We start from the raw sequence: 24,609 nt of genomic DNA on the forward strand, positions 1-24,609 counted from the left end.
AAAACAAGTAGGAAATCGCAAATTCAACAATGAGTGGTTTGGAAGGAATTGGTGACAGTGACTAACCGCAAGCGTTGCAACTGGAAAGTCAGGAATAAACGTGTTCAGACTGGGAAAATACATTTTGAACGGTCACCCAACTCAGAATTGTAAATCTTTCCCTCGAAGGACCGCCGTGCCACCTTCCTGTTCAAGTGAGCACATCACAACAAGGTGAGTCCAAAAATGTCTTGTATGCTGCTGCATAAATGATGTAATATACCAGGGAGATATGTATACTGTAGCTAAGAAAGTAATACTAAGTGTATGTTGTGTAGTAAACTGTTAGCAGCCCATGTGACTCTATTTTCACTTCTTAATTTCACCTAACATTACTGGTCTGACTCGGTGGTGCACATGTAGCCTATAACCTGTTTTAGAGAAATGTCATCATTAAATATTGTAAGAGCTTTCATTGTCTGCTTATATGCCCCCTTTATTTATCTTTCTGTTCTGACTTTGTGTACAGGGAAAATACGGTAGGAGCAGCCCATGTTCTGCATTCTGTCGCTGTACATTTCAAAAGTGCTGAATACATAGTTATATTGACTACATCCGTCTTAGCTCGCTCATTAATGTCTTAATCGAAATCACGGAATTCCTATTATCCACTCATCGTTCCCTTATGCCATAGTTTGTACATCTCAATTGTCAGTAGAAACCACATTTGTTTAAGCAAGTCAGTCATATCAGCCTTGTTTTTTTTAAAGGCAGTAAATGAGGCTGAATCAATTGTTTCGCTGCCAGACAAGGCTCCGCTTATAGCCAAGTGTAGTTAGGATTCACTCCATTGTGCTGGAAAGAAAGCTCTGCTGTTAGGACAGCTTTATGTAGGCCCTAACAGTTTGTGGGCACCACTTGTTGCCGTTATAGTGCAATTAATGTATTGTTTAGTGTTGTGTTGTTTAGTGGCTTTGCTGAGTTAGCCCCACCAAGAATTACATGCTAAAATCGCCACTGGTTAGCAATCGCCGTAAATAAAATAAAAAACAAGATTTTTTCCTTCTTATTCTTCTCTTTCAATCCACAGGAGATAGATACATATTTCAGACTTCTCTTGGTCACAAACAAGTGAGACTGGAGATTCAGTTGTCATGGAAATCTTCCCATACAAACGTTCCAGAATAAATGCATCTGGGAATTTATTCCCCTATCCAGCTGTGTGCAGGCGGCTCCTTTTCTGGGGAGGGTTGGGAACGTGTGTGGCGGGATTCCAGGGGCAGCCCGTAAACACGGAGAGATGGACACTGAAGGAGGAATTCAGATCGGATCCAACACTCCAACATCTGGTGTGAGAGCGTGAAAACAGCCGGCCGGTGAGCCATCCATCCATCCATCCGCATGGTAGAAGGTCCAGTCCAGGTCCCGTGGGGTCTTAAGGTTCTGACATAGTTCACTGAGTCTACTGTTACTTCAATAAGAATGTTTTTTTTTCTTCATATCGGTCCCTTATTTCCCTGGTGAAATTCTCTCAGATCCCTCCTATGTTAGGTGTCAGGAGAGTTGATATCTCTCCAGACAAAAGGCACAGGTGTTATCAGTGGACTCTTTGGCCCTGCAGGATAACTCTAGCTGACCTGGGCTCTTAGCTTCTGTCCTACATAGCACATAGAGATCTGATGGGTCAGTGAATAAGAAACACACACATAACCCTGAAGTTGTGGTTTTGGGCCATCTGCGAATTATTTTGAGTAGGGCCCTGATTTCTTCCTGACCACATGTCAGGAACCTGAGTTTGCAGTGTTTGGAGGAGCACCAGACAGAGAGTAAGTGAGGGTTCTGGACAAACACAGCCAAACATACGCTGGGCACATTTATCCCTGTGCAGTCTGTCCTCATAGCATTTCTCTAGCTATTTACCCCAGACAGACAGGCAACCAGCTGTAAAAATGGCCCACAGACCTCAAGTGAAGAGATTAGCTGTCCATTGTTACATGAAGGTACTCCAGAACATTGAAAGGTCATCTAAGGGTCGTGCTGCTTAGACCCCCCCCCTCCCCCCTGTAAGTACAGCTTTCTGCCAAACACATTAGGGCTCTGTCGGTTACAGACACTGCATCCTATTCACAGTGCATCATGTAGGCCATTTCATGGGGATTAAAGTCTATTTCCCAGAATGTTTACGTTGTAAAGTCTGGTATGCACTCAGTGCCCTCTGGAATGGGTTAGCTCAGGTAGAGACTTTGACAAGCATGTGCATGCCACAACAAATCATTCAATTATATCGTTTGGAGAGTTATGTCCAGTTGTTTGCTAAAGATGCATTGCCCCATCGTTTAGACAAATGTGTACTTTAAAGTAAGAATGTAACTTGCAATTGTACGATAGAGTGAAAGGTGAAAAGTGGAGATAGTGGACTTACAGGCGTTCAAGCTTTGGGAGTTGGGTGAAGGATTCTGGTTCCAAGGACTCAATGTTGTTGAAGTGCAGGTACCTGGAAAAGTGTAGAGCATCGGCACAGCACAGTAACAACACATTAGGATGATCATTTAGACTAGATGGACACGTTTTCACAGTAGGCCACAGAAATGAAATAATGACATTTTAACTGGCAGTTTCAGTACATTCCAATAGGTTTTGTGATGCCTTCCAAGAACCCCTTAACCTGCCCATTACATAACCTGTTAAAATACAATCCTGTATTTTCAGGGATACTTTAAGTCATAATTCAGACAAGAAGGTATTTGCACTAGACCTATATGTATCCCTACCAGACAGTTAATATTGAGCGTCTGTGAATTCTATCCCTATAGGCTAACTGTCTGATGGAATGGCCCATCTGCGGGTACAGACAGTTATTCAATGGAATGCAACTATGATTGATACCAGAGCACCTTTGAGTTAAAAGAGACACAACTCAGAACTAATGGTAATAAACATACAGTAAGGCTAGGACAATGACATTTGCAAACCAATTACTCACTGTACAGTAATTGTTAGGTTCCGTAACATGTTTGTTTATTGAACAGACAAAGCAACAGTCAAAGCAAGCAAAGGTTAAGCAAAGTTGCAGGAATCAGAAGGGAGAAAAACTGTTAATCTCGAGCAACAGTGGACATAGCACGGCATCCATTTACTACACTATGAATGCATTTAAGACTTTTGACTTTAAAAAAAAGAGATAGATGTAGGGTGTTGTCTGAAAAATGGAGTTCTTCCCTCATCAGAGTGTAGAGGACGTTAAGGCAGGCCAGAGGATGTCCAAAGACAACAGAACATTGAACAGCCAAGAGGAATTACACAGACAGCCGTATTTCATGTCTGAGAGAGGGGTGGGGAGAAATGGAGAGGGACAGAGAGAGGGAGAGAGAGAGAGAGAGAGAGAGAGAGAGAGAGAGAGAGAGAGAGAGAGAGAGAGAGAGAGAGAGAGAGAGAGAGAGAGAGACAAAGAGAGCGAGCGAGAGAGAGAGAGAGAGATGGGGAGAGAGAGAGAGATGGGGAGAGAGAGAGAGAGAGAGAGAGAGAGAGAGAGAGAGAGAGAGAGAGAGAGAGAGAGAGGGAGAGAGAGAGAGAGAGAGAGAGAGACAGAAAGAGAGAGAGAGAGAGGGGAGAGAGAGACAGAGAGAGGGGGGATAATATTGATTTTGTTGTCACCCCTTGGCAACAACTAACAGTGAACTTGGCAACAGACTAGCCTTATAACCTATAATTGATGTATGTGAGTCATAAGCCCGTTGATTTATTTTACCTTACAATTACAATTAAAGCACATTTTATGCCAGTAAACAGGGTAATAGAACAAAGTGTAATAAGAGTATTATTATTATTTTTTTGCCCCTTTTTCAATCTTGACTGATCGCTGCAACTCCCCAACGGGCTCGGGAGGCGAAGGTCGAGTCATGCGTCCTCCGAAACATGACCCTCCAAACCACGCATCTTAACACCCGCCTTCTGTAGGGACGCCACCAGCACTGCGATGCATTACGGAGGCCCGTAATAAGACATTTTAAGCACCAAATTGAGATTTATTGTGATAAGGAACTATTGTTTACATATGTTAGAGAGGGGCAGAAACATGCTTTGTGTACATGTTCTAATAAAATATACATTGCTTATGTTCTGTAATTGCTCTAGCGTTAAATTCATTTTTGGCCACAGGTAGCCCGTTTGTAAATTGAATATGGTCGACAACAAGCGAGCCAACATGCTTGGGAAATTCTCTCATTTAAATAGCAGGGGAGCATGGGATATTAAATACAAGACTGGAAGTACTTTAAAGAAATCTTAATCCCCCCAACTCCAACATACAGCTTGCATAGCATAGTTGTAGCCCAACAGAATAGTAGACGGCCATTAAAGCGAATGCAACTCTGGCTCAGAACTTGTCACCCACACATAAAATCCTTTATTACTGTATCAAAACTCAAACCAGCTGCAGGGCAAAGAGCCTGGACTTTGATTTGGTTTCGCTTAATGAATAGCCATTTGTTCAGTGTGCACGCATGTCGTTATGCAGGGACAAACAGCCACAACAAGGCCTTCTCCTAGGTTCAACCGCCCGAATTGGCTGGGAGGAGGAAGATGCATGTCAGACATTTTTGTTTGGGTGTAGTTCAGAGAAGAAAATGCCTTCATGGAGGACACTGTCATGACTTCCCAAATATTGTGTTCAGTATCCACCCCTTATTAAATGATGTCAGTTTAATTGTCTTCTATTGACATATGAAGCCCCATGGTTGTGATATATATTTTCCCAGAAGGGTTAGGGTTAACCATCAATAACAATCTCACTAAACTCAACATTTGGCAACAGTTGCATCACAAAATAATTTATTGTTGAAAGAATTGTTTAACTATTGGCTTACTAAAAGAAGGCAATTTCAGTTCATGGCATTGGTGGTTAAACACAATTTACTACTCGGCGTGGACAGCTTGCTTTGTTGTAGGTTCTGTATCAGCCTTGGTCTCCAACACACACTCAACATTTACCAAACACAATAAAAACCGGTACATCAACAAACAGAACAAAAATCTGAAATGAATCTAATTTCTGGGATGATTTGAACATATTCAAGTCATTGAGACAACATGCAATTGGGAAAAGATGTTAGAAATGTAGACATCACATTGATAGCTCAAGGTCACATGGACATTTATACAGATTTGAGGCATCCTTTCTCATACCGATACTGAAGGTATGTCTCGTAGACATAATAAGCCCATGCAATAGGCACAGGGTGACCTCTATCACTCTGCTTGGGAAATGCGTAGGGGGCCCTCTATGAAACAACAGAACTAGTGCATAACACAACTAGATGGACAATGACAAGTAAGGTCAAAGGGGAGACAAGCAGTCAGTGTACAGTACAGTAGTGTGACTCCGGGGAGGAAGTCAGACACAAAGGGCCCTTTTCAGGCTTGAGGTATGTTGAGTTAACATGAACTTACGGTAAGTTATTGACTTAAGTCCACGCTAAGCGCACTTATCTCAAGTTTGAATGGGGCCCACAGTGAAGGGCAAGCAGGAGCTGGAGCTGTAGTCTAAGGACAAGGGAAGCTGAGGCCTGCTCGAGTCTGCCTCTGCGTAGCTACAGTAGAGAGTGGGCAGGGCAGGGCAGGGCATCCCGTGCTGTGTTTTTACGCACGAGGATCAGGTAACGCACGTCTGTTGTCGTGGCAACGAGGCATGCTACTCATGCAGGGTGTCAGCGCCACATACAATTGGCGGGTGCACACATGGCATGCATAGTGGCGGCATGACACCGTGGGGTGGGGGGTCCGAACAGACGGGCAATCAGATATGAAGGTGCAGAGGGCGAAGGGGAGGAAAGAGGGTGAATAGGAGGAAGAGGAGGATGAGTAGCTGGTCACTTACAGTTGCTCTAGAGAGACAAGTCCCTTAAATGCTTGTCTGTCAATTGATTGGATTTCGTTCTTGTACAAATAGCTGAAAGGAGAAATAATCAGTAATATTAGTCAAAAACACAGGGGATCAAATTTATTCTCTCTAGCACCTAACACAAGTCCCTACTTCCGCATTTCCATATATTATTTATACTGTAAATTATACATTTCTCACTGTAAATCTGCTCGTATTCTACAGTTCTATTTATCTTTTTTTTGGTCATAAATGTATGTACACTTTGTGTAAATTCCTCAGTTTCCGTATGTTGCTTATTTCCAGCAGCATCACATCACCAAGTCAAATTCTGGGTATGCCCAAATGTACTCTGTGATTCTGATTCTGACAAAGAAAGAACGGCTTAGTTGAATGGCCCAGTTACAGTACGAAATGAGCTATCATAAAACCAACTTCATGGGATCAATGTTTTGAAATAGTATTTTTGACAGTGAGAATGTCCATCCACTCAGGTATCACAATAAATGAATATTAGCTATATCACTGCATGATTGGTTGATCATTAGGGACAGATTCCATTAACTAGACGACAAATGTAAAGCAAAAAAAAAAAAAAAGTCAAAGCTGTCAAAAAACAGAACGCTCATCATAACTTGCATAACATACATATACAAAAAGTTGACAAATCATAATGTAAAATATATATATATATACATAAATTCTGAAAAAATAGAATAAATGACAGAGGGTTGGTGAGGTCCCTCCGAGTTCTGTGAAGACTTTCACAAAAGAGCACCATGTCTCAAGTAATGTAATGCTGTATAGCATCACTATGACGTTCCAGAACATTTTTTAAATGTAACCTTTATTTAACTTGGCAATTTAAGTTTAAGAACAAATTCTTATTTACAATGACAGCCTACCGGGGAACAGTGTTCTAACTGCCTTGTTCAGGGGCAGAACGACAGATGTTTTTTTTACCTTGTCAGCTCGGGGATTCAATCCAGCAACCTTTCGGGTTACTGGCACAACACTCTAACCACTAGGTTACCTACATCTAAAGACAAACATCACATGACGTGTCTGTGTTTTCCCTCCCTCTTAACGTGAGAGAGATGTGACACTAGAATAGCAATGGCTTAGGGCAATCTTCCATTTCATCTTCTACTCATCTCCAGTTACTTTACATCGATGGGTCGAGTCGATGAGAGATCCCCCATTTGCTCTCAGCAAATATGACGCAATGTGGGCCTGTGGAAAAAGACACAGCTCCGCTTTCTCTATCTTCCTCTATCAGGGATATCTCATCACTCTCTGATGTTTGTCCAGTCGATCCTATGTGACAGTGATGATCATCAAAGACAGCACGGTCTAATGCACTGCACTCACAGACAGGCATCCACTGATGCTGACGGAGGCTGAGCTGAGTGTTAGCCAGCGCAGGAGATTGGAAACATCCTGGGGGGGATGAACTGGGAGCGATCTTCTCTGTCAAACACACACATGGCTTCTCATTTATCGCATACACAGTACAATAGATGCTGCTCTGGGCTCTTACGTAATCAACATATGAAGGACATTTCTTGACAGTGTGAAAGGCATTTGATGACATGTCAAAGATATCCAGACAGCATATCTTCCTTACTAAACTTTACATGTCAACAAGGGTGTTGAGGCAAATTGAACACTGATCTTGTCAAACAGGCGTCAGCTGAGTAGACCTACTGTTATTGGTGAAATTGAAAGCACCATGTTGCTTCGCACAGCCAAAGAACTGTGGACTTGTTGCTGGGAGACTATAGAGTCTGAATGTTCAGCTTAACTCAGAGAGTTAGTTTACAGGCAGCCTGAGGACATTGAGGCTGACTGTAGCTAAAGCTGAACACCCAGAAGCATATGTGTGTGTGTGTGCGTGCGTGCGTGTGCGTGGGCTTGTATTGCTATCCTCGTGGGTACCGGAAATCCCCAAATGTCCCCACAAGGTTAGTAAAAAAAGGTCAATTCCCAGGTCCCCACCAGAACAAAGGCTGTTTTAGGCTTAGGGGTTGTTTGGTCCCCACAAAGACAGTAAAACATATGCTGTGTGTGTGTCTGTGTGAGAGAGAGAGAGAGAGAGAGAGAGAGAGAGAGAGAGAGAGAGAGAGAGAGAGAGAGAGAGAGAGAGAGAGAGAGAGAGAGAGAGAGAGAGAGAGAGAGAGAGAGGGAGAGAGAGAGAGAGACTGTGATGAGGCCTGGAAGTGTGGGGTCTGCGTGGGAAACCGGATGGAGTCGGGAGCTGGAGGGTCGACTCTCGAGGGGAAGAGTACTGAGGCCTTTTGCTTGAATAACCCCAAAGCCTCTGTGGCCTCATCCTTATACAGTTCAATGAGAACTCAACTGACCCGCCATTTTAGTCCAACTGTACACCCACAAACATGTGTTGTGAAACTGTACGAGGGACACAAAGAGAGATGTTATTCCTCACCGCCAATGACAGAACACTGAGAAGAACCCAAGGCCTGTGCCGTATTCTCGGTCCGTAATCTCATACTATCTAATGAAATGTCTAACTATGCAACCTGACCCAATGCCAGGGTAAAACTCAATCAGAGCGCCACCAACAAAAATAACAGCAACAGAAACCACAACAAACCACAACAGGATATTTGGATTTAGATCACAGATAAGTAGGGCCCCGAGTGCTTCCTGACCATGTGACCTGACTTGGAAGAAACTCAAGAGCCCTGGTTAGGCTATAGCCTAAAGGTCACATTGGAGATAGATTGGGGATAAGATGCTGTGGTAGACTAGCTTCCTTCCTAGTGGGTGTTATTGTACATCAAGTTGCCTCCCACTACTGGTGCTGATTGATTAACTGTAATTTCAGTTATTTTTCAGTTTTCAAACAACTAATTGACCCATGTTGGTTAAAAAAAAAATTATTCCATTTTGTTCGTTTTTTTCCCTGTGAGCTCCACGGGTACATTGCAACGTTTATCTAGAGATAAAACAGACCCATCCTGAACTATGCGATGCTGTAGTTTCCAACAAGCCAAAATTCTACTACATTTTGCACCTAAAACATTGTAATTAACTACAATGACCATAATCCATTGCGCATCTACTTGTCAGGTCTGTGTTTCTTTTTAGAATGTGAAATTGTGTGAGGATATACAGAGAGAAGCTGTTGCTTTGTGGTGTATCTCTACCCGAAAATACATGATCTAAGTGATTGATAGTTGGTATTCAGCATTCATAAAAGTATGCCTAATTTACTTTGAAGAACTACAAAATAGTGATTTTGTCAGACAGCATAGGCAGCAGCTCTATAGAAATGAGACGATGACTTGGAATTAAATACTAAAACAAATGTAATATACTGAAATACTGAAATATTTTATTAAATTCATGTGAATAAATTATGGTTAATAAGTGTAAGCAGTAATGGACAGTCACTACCATCATGGGACTTTTATTAATTGTTTTATTCTGTGTTGTTATCGTATTCAACACACATAGAGCATTTAAATGTAAACAAAAATATTCTAAACTGAAATCGAAAACCGTGATTATTTTTTAACAATCGAACCAAACCGACCTCAAAAAGCACAAATCGCTCAGCAATACACACTACAGAAACAAGGAGAGACTCCTGCTCCTATGAATCATTCCGGCTGGCAAAAGCCAAGTCTACTTAGAATACATAAGATGGTCAGGAAAGACTTCTGGCATTAGTTATTATCACAAACCATATTCCCGTAACACTAGACCCTTCGACGGAAAACTGACCCTTAAAGGGGCTGTACCGACTTTTCTGTCAGGTCGTACAGTGGAGGGCACATGAAAGACCTCGGGGAGGGGGCTTTACTGGGGCCTAAGGGAGGTAAGGGGACAATCCACCAGGCTATGATGTCAGGGTGAGAGGTGCAGGGTTAAAGGGTTGATCACAAGGGCATGGTCAGTGTGCTGGCCTCAGATTATCTCTGCTTTAAAGGGACAGGGCCTTATAATTAAAACTAGACAAACAACCATGGGAATCACCCACGCTATGCTGCAGTTACAGCATTCAGAGAAGTGTATGTGTGTGTGTGCATGTGCGTGTGTGTGTGCCCAAGTGCATGTGCGTGTGTGTGTGTGTGTGTGCGTGTGTGTGTGTGTGTGTGTGTGTGTGTGTGTGTGTGTGTGTGTGTGTGTGTGTGTGTGTGTGTGTGTGTGTGTGTGTGTGTGTGTGTGTGTGTGTGTGTGTGTGTGTGTGTGTGTGTGTGTGTGTGTGTGTGTGTGTGTGAAGTTATTCTCATGAACTTATCCATCACATGATAATCAGCTTTGAGTAAAGACAAAACAGGGGTCTACAGAACAGCCCCAAAAAAATCTAATCAAAGTGTTTTACAGTTCAACCATTCCAACGCCTACAGTGAGCCTGGTGGGCTGAAGGTCTGCGTTATCTAACCCAGGGGTGAAAGGAGGAGATGAGAATGTTAATGGAGGGGAAGATGAGACTGACTAGGTGGAGTGACTAGGGAGACAGACATTTCAGAAATACAAGCTGCATGTGAATGTAAACACAGACATTGCTTCCACCACATCTGACGGGTGCTGGGGTTATAATGAGAGTGACTAACAAAGATGATAAGATTGGCCATTTGATAATTATAATATATACAGTTGAAGTCGGAAATGTCTCATACACTTAGGTTGGAGTTTTTCAACCACTCCACAAATGTCTCGTTAACAAACTATAGTTTTGGCAAGTCGTTTAGGACATCTACTTGTGCATGACACAAGTAATTTTTCCAACAATTGTTTACAGACAGACAATTTAAATATAATTCACTGTATCACAATTCCAGTGGGTCAGAAGTTTACATACACTAAGTTGACTGGGCCTTTAAACAGCTTGGAAAATTTCAGAAAATTAAGTCATGGCTTAAGAAGCTTCTGATAGGCTAATTGACATCACGTTCATCTGTACAATCAATAGTACGCAAGTATAAACACCATGGGACCACGCAACCGTCATATCGCTCACGAGGGAGATGCGCTCTGTCTCCTAAAGATGAACGTGCTTTCCTGGGAAAAGTGCAAATCAATCCTAGAACAACAGCAAATGACCTTGTGAAGATGCTGGAGGAAACAGGCACAAAAGTATCTATATCCACAGTAAAACGAGTCCTATATCGACATAACCTGAAAGGCCGCTCAGCAAGGAAGAAGCCACTGCTCCAAAACCGCCATAAAAAAGCAAGACTACGTTTTGCACATGGGGACAAAGATCGTACTTTTTGGAGAAATGTCCTCTGGTCTGATGAAACAAAAATAGAACTGTTTGGCCATAATGACCATCGTTATGTTTGGAGGAAAAAGGGGGAGGCTTGCAAGCCGAAGAACACCATCCCAACCGTGAAGCACGGGGGATGGCAGCATCATGTATTGGGGGTGCTTTGCTGCAGGTGGGTGTGGTGCACTTCACAAAATAGATGGCCGCAGGAGGCAGGAAAATTATGTTGATATATTGAAGCAACATCTCAAGACATCTGTCAGGAAGTTAAATCTTGGTTGAAAATGGGTCTTCCAAACTTACAACGACACCAAGCATGATTCCAAAAGTTGTGGCAAAATGGCTTAAGGACAACAAAGTCAAGGAATTGGAATCATCACCAAGCTCTGACCTCAATCCTATAGAAAATGTGTGGGCAGAACTGAAAAGGCGTGTGCGAGCAAGGAGGCCTACAAACCTGACTCAGTTACACCAGCTCTGTCAGAAGAAATGGGACAAAATTCACCCAACTTATTGTGGGAAGCTTGTGGAAGACTACCCGAAACGTTTGACCCAAGTTAAAGAATTTAAAGGCAATGCTATCAAATACAAATTGCGTGTATGTAAACTTCTGACCCAATGGGAATGTGATGAAATAATTAAAAGCTGAAATATATAATTCTCTCTACTATTAATCTGACATTTCACATTCTTAAAATAAAGTGGTGACCTAAGACAGGCAACTTTTACTCTGAAAAAATGTCATGAATTGTGAAAAACTGAGTTTAAATGTATTTGGCTAAGATGTATGTAAACTTCAGACTTCAACTGTATCAGACAAAAAAATTATATTGGTCGACCGAGAATACATTTTTAGACACACCCTAGGTTTGAATAAAATCAACTATACCGTGCATTCGGAAAGTACTCAGACCCCTTCACTTTTTACAAAATTTTGTTATGTTACAGCCTTATTCTTATTTTGGGCTCCTGAGTGGCGCAGAGGTCTATGGCCCTGCATCTCAGTGCTCGAGGCGTCACTACAGACCTTGGTTCGATTCTAGGCTGTATCACAACCGGCTGTGATTGGTAGTCCCATAGGGCGGCGCACAATTGGTCCAGCTTCGTCCGGGTTAGGGTTTGGGTAGCCCATCATTGCCATCAGGTTCGATGGAGAGTGTCGCTGCACAGCTCCATTTTGTTGCTCCCAGCCTAGAGAAAGAGATTAAAACAGGAAGCCCCCATGCTCAAGTCTGTTCAACGCTGGTCCGACCAATCGAATTCCACGCTTCAATATTGCTTCGATCACGTGGACTGGGATATGTTCCGCATAATGTCAAACAACAACATTGATGAATACGCTGATTCAGTGAGCGAGTTTATTAGCAAATGCAACATGACCGAATACAAACAGTGTAGCTATTCTCTCCGCAAGGCAATCAAACAAGCTGAGCGTCAGTATAGAGACAAAGTGGAGTCGCAGTTCAACGGCTCAGACACGAGTGGTATGTGGCAGGGTCTACAGTCAATCACAAACAACAACAACAACAAAAAAGCCCAGTTGCGGAGAACGAATTCTTGCTCTCAGACATACTAAACAACTTATTTGCTTGCTTTGAGGACAATACAGTGCCACTGACATGGCCCGCTACCAAAACCTGCAAAACCTGTTACCACCCCAATAGGTCCACAGACGACGCAATCGCCATCTCACTGCACACTGCCCTAACCCTCTGGACAAGAGGAATACCTATGTAAGAATGCTGTTCATTGATTACAGCTCAGCATTTAACACCATAGTACCCTTCAAACACGTCATTATGCTGAAGACCCTGGGTCTCGACCACACAAGGGTGCCTTCTCAGCCCTCTCCTGTACTCCCTGTTCACCCACGACTGCGTGGCCATGCACGCCTCCAACTCATTCATCATGTTTGCAGACGACACTTCAGTGGTAGGTTTGACTACCAACAATGACGAGACGAATAACCTCACACTCATTGTCAACAAAACAAAGGAGATGATTGTGGACTTCATGAAACAGCAGAGGGAGCAGCCCCCTACCTATATTGACGGGACAGTAGTGGAGAGGGTGGAACGTTTTAAGTTCCTCGGTGTACACATCACGGACAAACTGAAATGGTCCACCCACACAGACAGCGTGGTGAAGAAAGCGCAGCAGCGCCTCTTCAACCTCAGGAGGCTGAAGAAATTCGGCTTGTCATCACTTTTACAGATGCACAATCGAGAGCATCCTGTCGGGCTGTATCACCGCCTGGTACGGCAGCTGCTCCGCCCATAACCGTAAGGCTCTCCAGAGGGTAGTGAGGTTTGCACAACGTATCACCGGATGCAAACTACCTGCCCTCCAGGACACCTACACCACCTTTTATTTTTTATTTTTTTATTTCACCTTTATTTAACCAGGTAGGTTAGTTGAGTCTTTCCGGCGCCGACTGAGATGGCCGCCTCGCTTCGCGTTCCTAGGAAACTATGCAGTTTTTTGTTTTTTTAACGTGTTATTTCTTACATTAGTACCCCAGGTCATCTTAGGTTTCATTACATACAGTCGAGAAGAACTACTGAATATAAGATCAGCGTCAACTCACCATCAGTACGACCAAGAATATGTTTTCCGCGACGCGGGATCCTGTGTTCTGCCTTACAAACAGGACAATGGAATGGATCGCATGCAGCGACCCAAGGAAACGACTCCGAAAAAGAGGGAAACGCGGCGGTGTTCTGGTCAGACTCCGAAAAAGGGCACATCGCGCACCACTTCCCAGTATTCTTCTTGCCAATGTCCAGTCTCTCGACAACAAGGTTGATGAAATCCGAGCAAGGGTGGCATTCCAGAGGGACATCAGAGACTGCAACGTTCTCTGCTTTACGGAAACATGGCTTACTGGGAAGACGCTATCCAGGGCGGTGCAGCCAACGGGTTTCTCCACGCATCGCGCCGACAGAAACAAACATCTCTCTGGTAAGAAGAGTGGCGGGCGTATGCCTCATGACTAACGGGACATGGTGTGATGAAGGAAACATACAGGAACTCAAATCCTTCTGTTCACCTGAATTAGAATTCCTCACAATCAAATTTAGACCGCATTATCTTCCAAGAGAATTCTCTTCGATTATAATCACAGCCGTATATATCCCCCCCCAAGCAGACACATCGATGGCTCTGAACGAACTTTATTTAACTCTTTGCAAACTGGAAAACATTTATCCGGAGGCTGCATTCATTGTAGCTGGGGATTTTAACAAAGCCAATCTGAAAACAAGACTCCCTAAATTTTATCAGCATATCGATTGCGCAACCAGGGGTGGTAAAACCTTGGATCATTGTTACTCTAACTTCCGCGATGCATATAAGGCCCTGCCCCGCCCTCCTTTCGGAAAAGCTGACCACGACTCCATTTTGCTGATCCCTGCCTACAGGCAGAAATTAAAACAAGAGGCTCCCACGCCGAGGTCTGTCCAACGCTGGTCAGACCAAGCTGACTCTACACTCCAAGACTGCTTCCAACACGTGGACTGGGACATGTTTCGTATTGCGTCAGATGGGAATATTGACGAATACGCTGATTCGGTGTGCGAGTTCATTAGAACGTGCGTCGAAGATGTCGTTCCCATAGCAACGATAAAAACATTCCCTAACCAGAAACCGTGGATTGATGGCAGCATTCGCGTGAAACTGAAAGCGCGAACCACTGCTTTTAATCAGGGCAAGGTGTCTGGCAACATGACTGAATACAAACAGTGCAGCTATTCCCTCCGCAAGGCTATTAAACAAGCTAAGCATCAGTACAGAGACAAAGTGGAATCTCAATTCAATGGCTCAGACACAAGAGGCATGTGGCAGGGTCTACAGTCAATCACGGACTACAAGATGAAATCCAGCCCAGTCACGGACCAGGATGTCTTCCTCCCAGGCAGACTAAATAACTTTTTTGCCCGCTTTGAGGACAATACAGTGCCACTGACACGGCCTGCAACGGAAACATGCGGTCTCTCCTTCACTGCAGCCGAGGTGAGTAAGACATTTAAACGTGTTAACCCTCGCAAGGCTGCAGGCCCAGACGGCATCCCCAGCCGCGCCCTCAGAGCATGCGCAGACCAGCTGGCCGGTGTGTTTACGGACATATTCAATCAATCCCTATACCAGTCTGCTGTTCCCACATGCTTCAAGAGGGCCACCATTGTTCCTGTTCCCAAGAAAGCTAAGGTAACTGAGCTAAACGACTACCGCCCCGTAGCACTCACTTCCGTCATCATGAAGTGCTTTGAGAGACTAGTCAAGGACCATATCACCTCCACCCTACCTGACACCCTAGACCCACTCCAATTTGCTTACCGCCCAAATAGGTCCACAGACGATGCAATCTCAACCACACTGCATACTGCCCTAACCCACCTGGACAAGAGGAATACCTATGTGAGAATGCTGTTCATCGACTACAGCTCGGCATTCAACACCATAGTACCCTCTAAGCTCGTCATCAAGCTCGAGACCCTGGGTCTCGACCCCGGGTCTCGACCCCGCCCTGTGCAACTGGGTACTGGACTTCCTGACGGGCCGCCCCCTGGTGGTGAGGGTAGGCAACAACATCTCCTCCCCGCTGATCCTCAACACGGGGGGCCCACAAGGGTGCGTTCTGAGCCCTCTCCTGTACTCCCTGTTCACCCACGACTGCGTGGCCACGCACGCCTCCAACTCAATCATCAAGTTTGCGTACGACAAAACAGTGGTAGGCTTGATTACCAACAACGACGAGACGGCCTACAGGGAGGAGGTGAGGGCCCTCGGAGTGTGGTGTCAGGAAAATAACCTCACACTCAACGTCAACAAAACTAAGGAGATGATTGTGGACTTCAGGAAACAGCAGAGGGAACACCCCCCTATCCACATCGATGGAACAGTAGTGGAGACGGTAGCTAGTTTTAAGTTCCTCGGCATACACATCACAGACAAACTGAATTGGTCCACTCACACTGACAGCGTCGTGAAGAAGGCGCAGCAGCGCCTATTCAACCTCAGGAGGCTGAAGAAATTCGGCTTGTCACCAAAAGCACTCACAAACTTCTACAGATGCACAATCGAGAGCATCCTGGCGGGCTGTATCACCGCCTGGTACGGCAACTGCTCCGCCCTCAATCGTAAGGCTCTCAGAGGGTAGTGAGGACTGCACAACGCATCACCGGGGGCAAACTACCTGCCCTCCAGGACACCTACACCACCCGTTGTTACAGGAAGGCCATAAAGATCATCAAGGACATCAACCACCCGAACCACTGCCTGTTCACCCCGCTATCATCCAGAAGGCGAGGTCAGTACAGGTGCATCAAAGCTGGGACCGAGAGACTGAAAAACAGCTTCTATCTCAAGGCCATCAGACTGTTAAACAGCCACCACTAACATTGAGTGGCTGCTGCCAACACACTGTCATTGACACTGACCCAACTCCAGCCATTTTAATAATGGGAATTGATGGGAAATGATGTAAATATATCACTAGCCACTTTAAACAATGCTACCTTATATAATGTTACTTACCCTACATTATTCATCTCATATGCATATGTATATACTGTACTCTACATCATCGACTGCATCCTTATGTAACACATGTATCACTAGCCACTTTAACTATGCCACTTTGTTTACTTTGTCTACACACTCATCTCATATGTATATACTGTACTCGATACCATCTACTGTATGCTGCTCTGTACCATCACTCATTCATATATCCTTATGTACATGTTCCTTATCCCCTTACACTGTGTATAAGACAGTAGTTTTGGAATTGTTAGTTAGATTACTTGTTGGTTATCACTGCATTGTCGGAACTAGAAGCACAAGCATTTCGCTACACTCGCATTAACATCTGCTAACCATGTGTATGTGACAAATAAAATTGGATTTGATTTGATTAATGAGCTTTTTGATTTTGATTTTGATTTGAGAACAGGTTCTCATTTGCAACTGCGACCTGGCCAAGATAAAGCATAGCAGTGTGAACAGACAACACAGAGTTACACATGGAGTAAACAATTAACAAGTCAATAACACAGAGAAAAAAAGGGGAGTCTATATACAATGTGTGCAAAAGGCATGAGGAGGTAGGCAAATAATTACAATATTGCAGATTAACACTGGAGTGATAAATGATCAGATGAGCATGTACAGGTAGAGATATTGGTGTGCAAAAGAGCAGAAAAGTAAATAAATAAAAACTGTGGGGATGAGGTAGGTGAAAATGGGTGTGCTATTTACCAATAGATTATGTACAGCTGCAGCGATCGGTTAGCTGCTCAGCTAGCTGATGTTTGAAGTTGGTGAGGGAGATAAAAGTCTCCAACTTCAGCGATTTTTGCAATTCGTTCCAGTCACAGGCAGCAGAGTACTGGAACGAAAGGCGGCCGAATGAGGTGTTGGCTTTAGGGATGATCAATGAGATATACCTGCTGGAGCGTGTGCTACGGATGGGTGTTGCCATCGTGACCAGTGAGCTGAGATAAGGCGGAGCTTTGCCTAGCATGGCCTTGTAGATGACCTGAAGCCAGTGGGTCTGGCGACGAATATGTAGCGAGGGCCAGCCGACTAGAGCATACAAGTCGCAGTGGTGGGTAGTATAAGGTGCTTTAGTGACAAAACGGATGGCACTGTGATAAACTGCATCCAGTTTGCTGAGTAGAGTGTTGGAAGCAATTTTGTAGATGACGTCGCCGAAGTCGAGGATCGGTAGGATAGTCAGTTTTACTAGGGTAAGCTTGGCAGCGTGAGTGAAGGAGGCTTTGTTGCGGAATAGAAAGCCGATTCTTGATTTGATTTTCGATTGGAGATGTTTGATATGGGTCTGGAAGGAGAGTTTGCAGTCTAGCCAGACACCTAGGTACTTATAGGTGTCCACATATTCAAGGTCGGAACCATCCAGTGTGGTGATGCTAGTCGGGCATGCGGGTGCAGGCAGCGATCGGTTGAAAAGCATGCATTTGGTTTTACTAGCGTTTAAGAGCAGTTGGAGTCCACGGAAGGAGTGCTGTATGGCATTGAAGCTCGATTGGAGGTTAGATAGCACAGTGTCCAATGACGGGCCGAAAGTGTATACAATGGTGTCGTCTGCGTAGAGGTGGATCAGGGAATCGCCCGCAGCAAGAGCAACATCATTGATATACACAGAGAAAAGAGTCGGCCCGAGAATTGAACCCTGTGGCACCCCCATAGAGTGCCAGAGGACCGGACAACATGCCCTCCGATTTGACACACTGAACTCTGTCTGCAAAGTAATTGGTGAATCAGGCAAGGCAGTCATCCGAAAAACCAAGGCTACTGAGTCTGCCGATAAGAATATGGTGATTGACAGAGTCGAAAGCCTTGGCAAGGTCGATGAAGACGGCTGCACAGTACTGTCTTTTATCGATGGCGGTTATGATGTCGTTTAGTACCTTGAGTGTGGCTGAGGTGCACCCGTGACCGGCTCGGAAACCAGATTGCATAGCGTAGAAGGTACGGTGGGATTCGAGATGGTCAGTGACCTGTTTGTTGACTTGGCTTTCGAAGACCTTAGATAGGCAGGGCAGAATGGATATAGGTCTGTAACAGTTTGGGTCCAGGGTGTCACCCCCTTTGAAGAGGGGGATGACTGCGGCAGCTTTCCAGTCCTTGAGGATCTCAGACGATATGAAAGAGAGGTTGAACAGGCTGGTAATGGGGGTTGCGACAATGGCGGCGGATAGTTTCAGAAATAGAGGGTCCAGATTGTCAAGCCCAGCTGATTTATACGGGTCCAGGTTTTGCAGCTCTTTCAGAACATCTGCTATCTGGATTTGGGTAAAGGAGAACCTGGAGAGGCTTGGGCGAGGAGCTGCGGGGGGGCGGAGCTGTTGGCCGAGGTAGGAGTAGCCAGGCGGAAGGCATGGCCAGCCGTTGAGAAATGCTTGTTGAAGTTTTCGATAATCATGCATTTGTCGGTGGTGACCGTGTTCCCTAGCCTCAGTGCAGTGGGCAGCTGTGAGGAGGTGCTCTTGTTCTCCATGGACTTCACAGTGTCCCAGATCTTTTTGGAGTTGGAGCTACAGGATGCAAACTTCTGCCTGAAGAAGCTGGCCTTAGCTTTCCTGACTGACTGCGTGTATTGGTTCCTGACTTCCCTGAACAGTTGCATATCGCGGGGACTGTTCGATGCTATTGCAGTCCGCCACAGGATGTTTTTGTGCTGGTCGAGGGCAGTCAGGTCTGGAGTGAACCAAGAGCTGTATCTGTTCTTAGTTCTGCATTTTTTGAACGGAGCATGCTTATGTAAAATGGTGAGGAAGTTACTCTTAAAGAATGACCAGGCATCCTCAACTGACGGGATGAGGTCAATGTCCTTCCAGGATATCCGGGCCAGGTCGATTAGAAAGGCCTGCTCACAGAAGTGTTTTAGGGAGCGTTTGACAGTGATGAGGGGTGGTCGTTTGACTGCGGCACCGTAGCGGATACAGGCAATGAGGCAGTGGTCGCTGAGATCCTGGTTGAAGACAGCGGAGGTGTATTTGGAGGGCCAGTTGGTCAGGATGACGTCTATGAGGGTGCCCTTGCTTACAGAGTTAGGGTTGTACCTGGTGGGTTCTTTGATGATTTGTGTGAGATTGAGGGCATCTAGCTTAGATTGTAGGACTGCCGGGGTGTTAAGCATATCCCAGTTTAGGTCTCCTAGCAGAACAAACTCTGAAGCTAGATGGGGGGCAATCAATTCACAAATGGTGTCCAGGGCACAACTGGGAGCTGAGGGGGGTCGGTAGCAGGCGGCAACAGTGAGAGACTTATTTCTGGAGAGAGTCATTTTCAGAATTAGTAGTTCGAACTGTTTGGGTATGGACCTGGAAAGTATGACATTACTTTGCAGGCTATCTCTGCAGTAGACTGCAACTCCTCCCCCTTTAGCAGTTCTATCTTGACGGAAGATGTTATAGTTGGGTATGGAAATCTCTGAATTTTTGGTGGCCTTCCTGAGCCAGGATTCAGACACGGCAAGGACATCAGGGTTAGCAGAGTGTGCTAAGGCAGTGAGTAAAACAAACTTAGGGAGGAGGCTTCTGATGTTGACATGCATGAAACCACAACTTTTTCGATCACAGAAGTCAACAAATGAGGGTACCTGGAGACATGCAGGGCCCGGGTTTACCTCCACATCACCCGCGGAACAGAGAAGGAGTAGTATGAGGGTGCGGCTAAAGGCTATCAAAACTGGTCGCCTAGAGCGTTGGGGACAGAGAATTAGAGTAGCAGGTTTCTGGGCATGGTAGAATATATTCAGGGCATAATGCGCAGACAGGGGTATGGTGGGGTGCGGGTATGGCGGAGGTAAGCCCAGGCACTGGGTGATGATGAGAGAGGTTTTATCTCTGGACATGCTGGTTGTAATGGGTGAGGTCACCGCATGTGTGGGAGGTGGGACAAAGGAGGTAACAGGGGTATGCAGAGTGGATCTAGGGGCTCCATAGTGAACTAAAACAATGATAACTAACCTGAACAACAGTATACGAGGCATATTGACATTTGAGAAAGACATACAGCGAGGCATACAGTAATCACAGTAATCACAGGTGTTGAATTGGGAAAGCTAGCTAAAAACAGTAGGCGAAGCTAATCAGCTAGCACAACAAACAGCAGGTAAAATGGCGTTGACTAGGCAACTGGGCCGACAGATAAAACAAACAAGCAGAATGGAGTACCGTGATTAATGGACAGTCCAGTGTGCGTCAGCTATGTAGCCAAGAGATCAATGTCCAGGGGGCAGCGGTGGATGGGGCAGGGAAGCTGGACTGGCGAGTGTTATCCAGGTTTAAAAAGAAACTAACAAAAAACAACACCTGATGTCTCAGGAAGCCCGAAAAGATCATCAAGGACAACAACCACCTGAGCCACTGCCTGTTCACCCCGCTATCATCTAGAAGGCGAGGTCAGTACAGGTGCATCACCACTAACATTGAGTGGCTGCTGCCAACATACTGACTCAACTCTAGCCACTTTAATAATGGAAAAATGTATGTAATAAATGTATCACTAGCCCCTTTAAACAATGTCACTTTATATAATGTTTACATACCCTACATTACTCATCTCATATGTATATAGTGTACGCTATACCATCTACTGCATCTTGCCATCTTGATGTAATTAAGTGCTCTGGAGAAGGTTTCATCAAGGATCTCTCTGCACTTTGCCCCTTTCATCTTTCCCTCGATCCCGACTAGTCTCCCAGTCCCTTGGGCTGAAAAACATCCCCATAGCATTATTTTGCCACCACCATGCTTCACTGTAGGGATGGTGCCAGGCTTCCTCCAGACGTGACGCTTGTCATTCAGGGCAAAGAGTTAAATATTGGTTTCATCAGACCAGAGAATCTTGTTTCTCATGGTCTGAGACTCCTTTAGGTGCCTTTTGGCAAACTCCAAGCGGGCTGTCATGTGACTTTTACTGAGGAGTGGCTTCTGTCTGGCCACTCAACCGTAAAGGCCTAATTGGTGGAGTGATGCAGAGTTGGTTCTCCTTCTGGAAGGTTCTCCCATCTCCACAGAGGAACTTTGGAGCTCTGTCAGAGTGACCATCGCGTTCTTGGTCACCTCCCTGACCAAGGCCCTTCTCCCCCAATTGCTCAGTTTGGCTGGGCGGCCAGCTCTAGGAATAGTCTTGGTGGTTCCAAACTTCTTCCATTTAAGAATGATGGAGGCCACTGTGTTCTTCGGGACCTTTAATGCTGTTGAAATGTTTTGGTACCCTTCCAAAGATCTGTAACTCGACACAATCCTGTCTCGGAGCTCAACGGACAATTCCTTCGACCTCATGGCTTGGTTTTTGCTCTGATATGCAATGTCAACCTTGAGACCTTATATAGACAGGTGTGTGCCTTTTCAAATCATATCCAATCAATTAAATAGAAATTGTAGAAACATCAAGGATGATCAATGGAAACAGGATGCACTTGAGCTCAATTTCGAGTCTCATAGCAAACGGTCTGACTACTTGTGTAAATAAAGTATTTTTTATTTTATTTAATTTTTTTATAAATTTGCAAAAGTTTCAAAAACCTGTTTCGCTTTGTTATTATGGGGTATTGTGTGTAGATTGATGAGGATTTAAAAAAAATCTATTTCAGAATAATGCTGTAACGTAACAAAATGTGGAAAAGGGGAAGGAGTCTGAATACTTTCCGAATGCACTGTACCCTATGTAGACTACTGAGCTTGTCTGATGCTTTAAGCAGTGCAATTAAAAATGAAGACACTCAAATGACTAAAGCGGGACCCAGAGATCAATATAGCCGAGCCAGAAGAAAATAATCTGTTCCAGACCCAAGGGTAACAGTTTACACCAGCGTTCGGCAACCTTTTCCATTTGGAGTGCCAAGTTATAGTACCATTTCTACTGATCTGTGTGCAAGGTATTATTTTCATATGGAGGAAATAAACAGGTGATGAGTGAGTCCAGGTGAGTCCAATATCGCTGATGCGCGTGAAGAGGGAAGGCAGGTGAGGTGTGCGTAATTGATGATGGCAGGAGTGCGTGATGCAGGCCAGCCTGGCGCCCTCAAGCGCCAGGGGGGAAGAGCAGGAGCAGACGTGACAGTACCCCCCTCTAGGTGTGCCACCCGGCATGCCACCTGGGTGAACCGGCCGGGACATGGGCGCTGAGTAAGCCGGTTGGGGCGTGGAAGCCCGACGAACCGGCAGGAGCGTGGGAGCCTGGCGAGCCGTCTGAGGCATGGGAACCTGACGATCCGGTAGAGGCAAGGACGCCTGTCGATCCTGCTGCAAAGAGGGAGCCCAATGATCCGGTGGAGCGTGACGTGGGATGGAAACCAGCCGAGCCAACCGAGGCAAGGAAATCTCTGGAGCCAGCCAGGGCGTGGAAGCCCGACGGGCTGGGATAGGCACCCCCTGTTCCATCGACGGCGATCCAGAGCTGACGTCACCACCACCCGGAACACCAGTACTCCCCGATGCTTTGTAAGTTGGCTGATGCATTCAGTCACATGAATTGACGCTGGAGGGACTAAGCAGGTACGGGGAGTCAAACATTTAATATAGAATGGACATGGAACGAGACAGGAGCAGCGTCAGCAAACGAGTAACACAAACAAAATAATTATAATACAGCAGTGGGGAACAGAGCAGGGGAACTGACAAATATAGGAGAGGAAATAAACAGGTGATGAGTGAGTCCAGGTGAGTCCAATATCGCTGATGCGCGTGAAGAGGGAAGGCAGGTGTGTGTAATAGATGGCAGGAGTGCGTGATGCAGGCCAGTCTGGCGCCCTCAAGCGCCAGGGAGGGAAGAGCGGGAGCAGACGTGACAGAAACTCATATTAGCAAACTTGTAACCTATAAAATATTCTGTGCCCTCAGAGTTTCCTGAGCCAGTGAGCTCCGGACAGATATACACAGCTCTAGGCTATTTGCTCAGGGGATAAGAAGTAATCACTCCAAACAAAAGACAATGAATAAATTGACAACTCGTAAATGGAATGAAATAAACCAAAACATTTTCTCACACCTAGGTCGTGCGCTCTGCAAACAGCATCACATGTCCTACAATGACAATGGTAAGACTGCAATACTATATTGTATGTATTAACAGAAATTACTGTAACAAAACAAACATTGTAGATTAGAAATTATGGTAATTAACAGTAAATGTCCTACTGGTGATACTGGTGTGTCATCCCCCGCGGCCTCCGCAATGGATTATTCCACTCAGACAGCCATGAATCAGACAGGTGTCTCGTGTGCCATACATTTTTAAAAATATATTTGACACTGTAATGTAACAAAACCACCCGCTGGCCAGTTGGGCAACCGTGCACTACGCGCACTACGCGCAACCGTGCATTACACACATGTAAATACACACTGCATCATTTACTCACACACACATAATGCACACATACATTTATATAGACTCTACATACACCCACTTACATACAATTGTCATCTACGCTGCTTATCATATATCCTGATGCCTAGTCACCTAGTCACCTATATATACAGTTGTCGGAAGGTTACATACACTTAGGTTGGAATCATTAAAACTCGTTTTTCAACCACTCCACAAATTTCTTGTGAAAAAAATATAGTTTTGGCAAGTCATTTTTCCAACAATTGTTAACAGACAGATTATTTCACTTAAAATTCACTGCATCACAATTCCAGTGGGTCAGAAGTTTACATACACTAAGTTGACTGGGCCTTTAAGCATCTTGGAAAATTCCAGAAAATTATGTTAAAGCTTTAGAAGCTTCTGATAGGCTAATTGACATCATTTCAATACATCATTTCATTTCATCACCTCAATTGGAGGTGTACCTGTGGATGTATTTCAAGGCCTACTGTCAAACTAAGTGCCTCTTTTCTTGACATCATGGGAAAATTAAAAAGAAATCAGCCAAAACCTCGGAAAACAAATTGTAGACCTCCTGGTTCAGTCTGGTTCATCCTTGGGAGCAATTTCCAAATGCCTGAAGGTACCACGTTCATCTGTACAAACA

The 24,609-nt window shown here is 44.9% G+C and overlaps 1 protein-coding gene across 2 annotated transcripts in view; it reads right to left on the bottom strand.

Annotated features, from left to right (window-relative positions):
- LOC124046333 (peroxidasin-like) overlaps positions 1-24,609 on the bottom strand; it is a 104,043-nt gene that overhangs the window by 41,812 nt on the left and 37,622 nt on the right. Inside the window, exons 4-5 of one of the 2 annotated variants that reach the window (XM_046366600.1) lie at positions 5,855-5,926; positions 2,402-2,473 (exon numbers count right to left, since the gene is read on the bottom strand). In XM_046366600.1, the coding sequence (XP_046222556.1) occupies positions 2,402-2,473; positions 5,855-5,926 (144 nt within the window). The remainder of the gene's footprint in view (positions 1-2,401; positions 2,474-5,854; positions 5,927-24,609) is intronic. The other variant, XM_046366601.1, reaches the window with a different exon arrangement.

The sequence above is a fragment of the Oncorhynchus gorbuscha genome, linkage group LG10 (assembly GCF_021184085.1).
Source record: "Oncorhynchus gorbuscha isolate QuinsamMale2020 ecotype Even-year linkage group LG10, OgorEven_v1.0, whole genome shotgun sequence".
In the NCBI taxonomy this organism is placed as follows: domain Eukaryota; kingdom Metazoa; phylum Chordata; class Actinopteri; order Salmoniformes; family Salmonidae; genus Oncorhynchus; species Oncorhynchus gorbuscha.